We start from the raw sequence: 7,688 nt of genomic DNA on the forward strand, positions 1-7,688 counted from the left end.
CCGGACCCGCCCCCGCGGGAGAGCAGCGCCGGGGGCACCGGGACGGCGACTCGGCCTCGGCCGCCGGCACCGAGGAAGACGCCTTTGCCGGGACCCGCCGCCCGCGGCCGCTGTCCCTGTCCCGCAGCCGCCCCGGCCCGTCCCGCCGGGCTCGGCGCTGGGGGGCCGCGGCCGGGCGGCCCCGGGGGGGCCCTGAGGGTCCGGCGGCCCCGGCCCCGCCCGGCGCATCCTTACGGCTGAGCTGGGCACGGCGGGGGCGGGCGGGGGCGGAGACGCCGGTGCGGGGGAGCGCGTGCTGACGGCGGTACCGCGTGTGCTGGCCAGGTGTGCGTGTGCCTGCGCTCCGTGGGTGCGTGAACGCTGCGCGTTGCGCTCTGTGTTCGAGCCGTGTGTTTGGAGTACGGGTGTGCGCACGCTCTGGGTGTGCATCGCACCTCCTGTTTGTACCCGTGTCATTCTGTGTGTGTACGCGCACCCTGCGCGTGAATACACCGTGTGTGCGCACAGCAATTTTCTGCACGTGCTCTGTGCCTGCTGTGTGTGCGCTCTGTGCACGCTGTATCCAGCCCACGTTCCTCCCAGAGAATGTCTCCTTGCAAACCAACCAGAAGTTTGCTCGTGTGTGACTAGCTCCTTGATTCCCCTTCTCTTCATTTTCAATCCTTATACACCCCCCTCACCCTCCTTGACTCCTCCCTTTCTCTGCACTTTTCCCCTCCCAATGAAGGGACCAGTCCTGGGTTATATTTTGCCCCTTGCTCCCAGGTTTGCCACACCTGTGAACAGATTTGGTGTTTCAGGCGCTGTTCGCCAGGTCATCCTGAACTTCCAAGGCATTACTGATGGGGTTTCCTGGGTACTGCTGTCCCTGCCAGAGTCCTCTCCCCAAAATGACCCCAACTCTTCCTTCAGTTCTCTGTGAAGTGTGGCCACCTCTCACGTCAATCCCCCTTAACTACCCGTGAAATCTGTCTCTTCCTCTGGGCACTGTAACTCCTGTCAGCTTCTCACTCTCTTTGCTACGGTCAGCAATTTCTCTTGTCATGCTCAGGAGTTCCCCAGAGCCTGGTCAGTTGGGTAAGGCTTATGCCAGGCGCTAAGCATCAGCTTGTGTGCCTTAATGCACGCCCCCAAAGCTGTCTGCATGTCACATCATTTCTTCCTGTCCTCTTTCTAGCCTCAAAGTGCCAGTCTCCATCCCACAGTGGCTCTGAGCACCCTCCTCTCTGAGCAGGCACGGTTCCAGCCCTTTGGAGTGACTCCGGCCCTTTGTGCCCTACTGTCTGCCTGCAGCCTCATTTTGCAGGCGCCGGGTATGGAAGTCCTTGCCTGGCACAGGAGGCTGAATTGGACTCAAGCATGGTGAGCTGTGAAAGCTGGCAACTTTATTTCAAGAACTAAGTCAGCTTCAGCTGTTGTGTGCACTCGGAGGAGCGCGGCAGGACCGAGCAGGCCTTTGAGACTGAGGCTGCCTGTGGATGGGCGGGCATTGCCCCAGGGGGAGATGGTGGTGGTGCACTGCAGCCTGCACGGGGTCCTGTCCATCACGCTGGTCAAGCCTTTTTTCCTCTTAGGTACTGCAGGAGCTCCTGCACCTGAGTAAAGAATTCCACCAGCTTCGGGAGTGGAAATGGGCAGGAGCTAATCCTGTCCGATTGTGTTGGGATTGGCCTCGGCCTCTGAAAGGGGGTTGAGGCGGTGAGAAAATGACTCCAGGCCCGTGGTGTTGGACTCACTGTTCCTGCTCGGCGCAGTCCCATCTGTACCAGGATCCAGTCGTAAAAGTGCTGAGTGGAGGTGTAGACTCCGGGCTGGTTTGGTCTCGCACAGCCTCTCCCCCAGCTGGTCACCCCAACAAGACAGAAGCAGTCAGCGCTGTTGTCTTGGCACACGAGAGGACCACCGCTGTCACCCTGCAGCGGGGGAGAGAGGATGAGGTGGTGTTGGGTGGCCGCTGCCAGCGCTCCGGCTGGCTCCTCTCTCACAGCACCTGCCGGAGCCGTGTTCACTGCGCAGAAAGGCTCTGCTCAGGTGCTGGGGCCTGCAGAGCCTTGTCTGGGAGGGGATTGGGGGCCTGTCAGGTGGGGCTCTCTCATCTCTGCACAGGGATCCTGGGTGCGTGGGAGACGCATGTTGCAGGACTGGGATGTGGGCCCGTGGGCTGCCAAGAGCACTGGCTGGGCTTTGTGGGCCTCTGGGACAAGGGGGGCACCGGGCAAGGACCTGCAGATGGGGAAGGCAAGGTGAGCCCTGACAGCAGTGGGGACCCAGCAGCGGGAGGGTGACTTGCCAGGCCCAGCACGCGCCGGGGTGCGTTTGGGCGGCTGTGACAGGGCTACCTGTGCTGCTGGGGGTGACTTGTAGCACGCTTCTACCTGGCAGGTGTCGATGCCACCCTGTGGGTAGCCAGCACACAAGTTGTGGCTGTGGATGGCCCCTCTGTACCACCAGCGGCTGTTACAGAGCTTGGCATCGATGAGGCGCACCCTGGCCTCCTGCAGGACGTCGCTGGGTCCTCCAGCTGTGAGCACAGAAAGGAATTAACAGCCAGCAGCTCGTGGGCAGTTCTCCTCCCCTGTCTGGGCGAACCCCTTCCCTAGGGCCTGCCTTTGCCTCTTCAGAGGCATCGTACCGGGCTTTCCCTTCTGTCTTGCTTTGGGCAATGGCTCAGGCCCACGTCTCTACAGGCACACGGCCCCGCAGCCTGACTCAGGCTGTCGTCTCTGCTCTCAGGAAGCCCAACCCACCTCCCCAGCGTGCCAAGCTGGCCCTCAGGACACGAGCGCTTTTGGGAACTCACATCTTGCAGTCGTGGACCCCCAGCCACTGACGTAGCAGTTGGTCAGCTCTGACACGCTCAGCGAGGCGTCAGGCACACAGGCCAGCTGTACGTAGTAGCCGCACTGGACAGGCTGGTCCAGTTCCAGCAAGGCGATGTCGTTCCTCTTGGAGATGTTACTGTAGTGCTCGTGCACCAGCAGGCGCCTAATATGGCGCACTTGGGCCTCAGGGCCCAGCTGAGTCAACTGGGTGGCCCCGATCACCACGCGCCACATGCCGATGTGCCTGGAAGGCGGATGGAGAGAGGGGTCAGAGGGAGCGGAGCCACGTGCTGCAGCAGCCCAACAGCTCCCTGCCTGCTGCTTCACGAGGGAGAGGGGAAAGCAGCGCTACAGAGGGTGCGAGTGCCCTCGCATGCCTTCGGCGCAAGGAACGTCGAGCTGGAGGCTGCTGGGCAGCAGTGGCACGAGCCCAGCCTTCTCCTGAGCAGTGTCTTGCTGGGCTCGGGAGTGCCCGGGCACTGGGCGTACTGCAAGGGAAAGGGCTGGGAGCAGCACGTGGTGCTGCGGGCAGGGCACCTGCTGGTGTTGGGGGGACATGCCCATTCCCTGGTCCTCCTCACCTGGCCTCGATGAAGCAGTGGGCTGCTGTGAGGACCCACTGTGGGCTGATGAGGGACCCTCCGCACACGTGTCCCGTGCCTGCTCGCCAGGGATCCTGGATGCTGACGATCCAGGGCCAGGCTCCTGGCTGGGCATCTGTGCCACCCACGACGCGCGATGTCCCGTAGTAATAAGCCATGGGCTGGAGCCCGCAGGTCCCTCTGTAAGCAGAAACTCATCACTCTCCTGCTCGAGGGCTTGCTGCTGTTCAGGCTGAAGGTCAGCCGTCTTCCCTCCCCACGAGGCGCCACATGGACAGCAGGGCCAGGGAACCCCATGGGGCGTGTGTCTGCCCGCGCCTGGTTCTGCTTTAGCCCCGCAGACAAGCTGTGCCAGCACCCAGGCTGCTGGCAAGGAACTGAGGCTCCCACACGGGGGTGGGGAAGCTGTGGCGTGGCCACGGGGGACAAGTGGGCACCCCCCAGTGAACCCCATAAGGGTTGCCCAAGCTCCCTCCCAGAGCCTCGGGCCACTTACCCGCAGCTGTCCCATGTGCTGTGCGCAGGCCAGCACATGGACAGCAGGACAATGAGCGGGAGCAAATCCATCGCTGCCAGGACACGTGTCAGCTGCAAGAAGCGAAGGCTTGTTGCCACCAGTGCAGCAGCCGACGTAGTGCTGGCAGCACTGACGGTGCCCGTGGTGCCCTTGGCCCTGGGAATGATTTCAGAGAGTGGCTGTTTCCGGGTGCTGGGCACAGTGGCCTCTCGGGGGGGGGGGCGCGACATGGGGGGTTCCGAGCAGGAGGGGAGGCAGAAGCTGGGATCAGATCCCCCCGACAGACCCCCGCTGGATGCTCTGCTTGCGCGATGAGGGTGTGCAGGCGCCGTGGCAGGCAGCAGCGCCTGGCTCCCAGCATGGCCTTTTCACATCAGGTATTGAAAAATGCCAAATCTGCTGCTTCTCACTGGTTACATGACTTACAGGACAGCGACTGGACTCTACCTATATCCAGCTGGAAATGTGATGGCACGCTAAGGTACTAAAATTAACAGCTCACAGATACGCCCGCTAGAGGCCAAAACCTGTAAAAGTCTACGACAGGAATTCACTGAGGCTCAGAGGACAACGCTGGGTCTGAACTATTGAAAGCACTAACTTTTCATGTAAAGAATTGCTCTTTACTTTGCTATCTTTTAGGAAATTGGGAAAGCAGAATAAAGCAGGTTTCTACTATTCTGTTAGTTCTATGAGGAGGACAGTTCAAGGCTCAATAGCTGTCACGAGAGCAAGTAAGTGCTAGGAAATATTGTGAAACAAATAGAGAACAAAACAGCAAACCTCTTTGTGCTGCTGTAAGAATGGGTAAGTTTTCCCACAACTTCAATGCTCTCTGCATTTCAAAGAAGGATGTAGCAGGACTGGAAAAAGTTGAGCACAAACCCAAAGCCAAGCAGAGGTGTGGAGCTGCTGCCACGCAGAGGGAACTACAGCAGGACTGTACAGTCGGGGTAAAAGACTCCAGAGGAGGCTGTGGTAAGAGACGTGTAAAATCACAAGGGACAGGCAGTAAGCGGCCAGGGATGACAGCTGAATGTCTCTTCTGAGACAGAAACCAGGAAGGATCCCATGAAGGCAGGAACAGCCGTGCTCAAAAGGAACAAAAGGAAGCTCTGTGCAACAGATCGTGAGCGAAGCCTCTGTTTGGCCAAAGGATACGGCACGCTGACGGTGACATGGTTTCAAGGGCTGACTTCAGCCCACGGAAGAGACCCTGAGATTAAGTATATGGTATCATTCCAAGTCCTCAGTTGAAAGTAGGTGGAAAGTATAAGGAGGAATGCCCTGTTCTGTTTGCATGCCTTGTTCTTGCCTTTCCCTATGTATCAGATGACAGCTCTTGTCCTGAGACTTGACATCGGGCAAGACAGACCTCGGGTCTGACCCAGCAGAGCTGTCTGGATGTTCTCATATGAGCTCTGGAGGAATTCGCTCCTGGGCTGCAACATCCAGGGATAACACTGTCTCCTGTGCACGGCCACTACTCTGTTGTAAGCTTGCTCTGAATTACATGGCACTGGCAGCTACTGAAAGCCTCAGAAGGCTTCTAGATTCAGGGATAAGAAGACAGCAAACTATGTAGGAGCCTGATGGGAGTACAAGCACAGAAGCCTCCTCCGGAGAGTTCTGCACCTGCTGTGATCCCAGGCTCTGAACAAGAGGCAGCTGGGAGGGTTAACTTAACGTTGCCTCTCTTGAGTTTGGGAAGAGGAGAGTAGTTAGAGGAAGAATATTTCTAACAGAAAGAGGGAATCTGTCAAACAAAAGGCCCAATAGTCCCTAAATTCCTCTTCAACACAGAATAAGCCCCAGTTATTTAATCAGTTAACAGCCAGATAAACAGATGAGGCCCAACATCGGGATTCTCACCAATTACACAAGTAATGGGGCCTCAAAACCAAAACACTTTCCCCCAAACAACTCCATGGTTCATGCGCTTCATCCCTCAGTTCTTACCAAGGGAGTTTGGACCACAAACTCCAAAGACCTTTTACAATGGAAAAATACAGTGTAGTGTATTTTTAAGAACTTTAGTTCTTAAGCAGGCAAGAATATTAAAAAGCTGTCACTCCAGACCCTAGCATTACTATCCACTACAGTTATCTCAAAAGAGATGTTGTTTTCTCTCTCTTTACCCCTTACCTGCTGTGGACTGAATGGTCCTTCCTGAGCAAATGTCACAGAGCACTGAGTTAGGTACTGGTCTAGTAGTTAGTTCTCTCAGGCTTTCATCTGCTTGCAATGTGGTCACAGATTCTTGCAGTATTTCAGCAACAGCACTTTCTACACATGCAGTGGTAGGGGTAGCACGAAGAAATTCAGAAGGCTGTGATGGAGAAGAAGTCACTGCTCGATCTGCTCTCATCACAAATGATGTGTCTGAAGCTACAGGAGTAAGCAACTCCAGTTGGCTTTCCTCAGTTGAAGGTGGTGTATCACTTTTGTGATTTGTGTCCAGTTTGTCTAAATGATCTCTAACTTGATCCTCCTCAATCAAGGGAAAGTCTTCCTTTCTCCAGACTTTCTCTTGTACCTCCAGGGTCTGGGATTCTTGAGGGCTGGCCTTAGTAGTAAAGACTGTGGCAAAGGTGGCATTCAGTAACTCCGCCTTCTCTGCATCCTCCGTCACCAGGGCACCCTCCTCATTCAGCAGTGGGCTCACGTTTTTCCTAGTCTTCCTTTGCTGCTGATGTACTTGAAGAAGACCTTCTTGTTGTCTTTGATGTCCCTTGCCAGATTTAATTCCAAGCAGGCCTTGGCCTTCCTTGTCACCTCCCTGCATACTCTGACAGCCTTCCTATATTCCTTCCAAGTAGCCTGTCCCTTTTTCCACATTCCGTAGACTTCCTTCTTCCATTTCAGTTTTGTCAGAAGCTCTTTGCTCATCCATGCAGGTCTCCTGCCCCCTTTGCTTGTTTTCTTGCTCATAGGGATGCACCGATCTTGAGCTTAGAGGAAGTGATGTTTGAATATTGACCAGCTCTCATGGACCTCCCCTGCCCTCTAGAGCCCTAACCCATGGGATACCCCCAAGGAGGTCCTTGAAGAGGCCAAAGTCAGCTCTCCTGAAGTCCAGGGTTGTGGTCCTACTTATTGCCCTGCTTCCTCCACGCAGAATCCTGAACTCCACCATCTCGTGGTCGCTACAACCCAGGCTACCCCCAACTTTCACATCTCCAACCAGACCTTCGTTATTTGTTAACACAAGGTCTAGCGGCGCACCTCTCTGCGCTGGCTCTTCCACCACGTATGTCAAAAAGTTACCGTCAACGCTCTGTAGGAGCCTCCTGGACTGTGGGTGCCTAGCTATGTTGTCTTTCTAGCAGATAGCGGGGTGATTGAAGTCCCCCATGAGAACCAGGGCCTGCGATCGTGAGGCTACTTCCAGTTGTCTGTAGAAGGCCTCATCTACTTCCTCTTCCTGATCAGGTGGCCTGTAGTAAACCCCCACAACAGTGTCACCCGTGTTAGCCTGCCCCTTAATTCTTACCCATAGGCTCTCTACTCGTTCTTCATCCTTCCCTAGGCTCAACTTGATACATTCCAGTTGCTCTCTCACATAAAGGGCAACTCCACCTCCTCGCCTTGCTGACCTGTCCTTCCTAAAAAGTACACAGCCATCCATGACAGCATTCCAGTCATGCGAGCTATCCCACCATGTCTCTGTAATTGCAATGAGATCATGGCCCTGCGACCTCACATAGATCTCCAGTTCTTCCTGTTTATTCCCCATGCTGCATGCAT

At 56.2% G+C, this 7,688-nt stretch overlaps 1 protein-coding gene across 1 annotated transcript; it reads right to left on the reverse strand.

Moving 5' to 3' along the window:
• Positions 1-1,553: 1,553 nt before the first annotated feature.
• LOC137673273 (acrosin-like) lies at positions 1,554-4,141 on the reverse strand. The gene is made up of 5 exons (XM_068417986.1): positions 3,921-4,141; positions 3,404-3,604; positions 2,801-3,066; positions 2,376-2,521; positions 1,554-1,913 (listed from the first exon to the last, which is right to left on the reverse strand). The coding sequence occupies exons 1-5, from the start codon at positions 3,989-3,991 to the stop codon at positions 1,554-1,556; spliced, it is 1,044 nt and encodes a 347-aa protein (XP_068274087.1). The 5' UTR covers positions 3,992-4,141.
• Positions 4,142-7,688: the final 3,547 nt, after the last annotated feature.

Source organism: Nyctibius grandis, chromosome 24 (genome assembly GCF_013368605.1).
Source record: "Nyctibius grandis isolate bNycGra1 chromosome 24, bNycGra1.pri, whole genome shotgun sequence".
NCBI classification, from domain to species: Eukaryota; Metazoa; Chordata; class Aves; order Nyctibiiformes; family Nyctibiidae; genus Nyctibius; species Nyctibius grandis.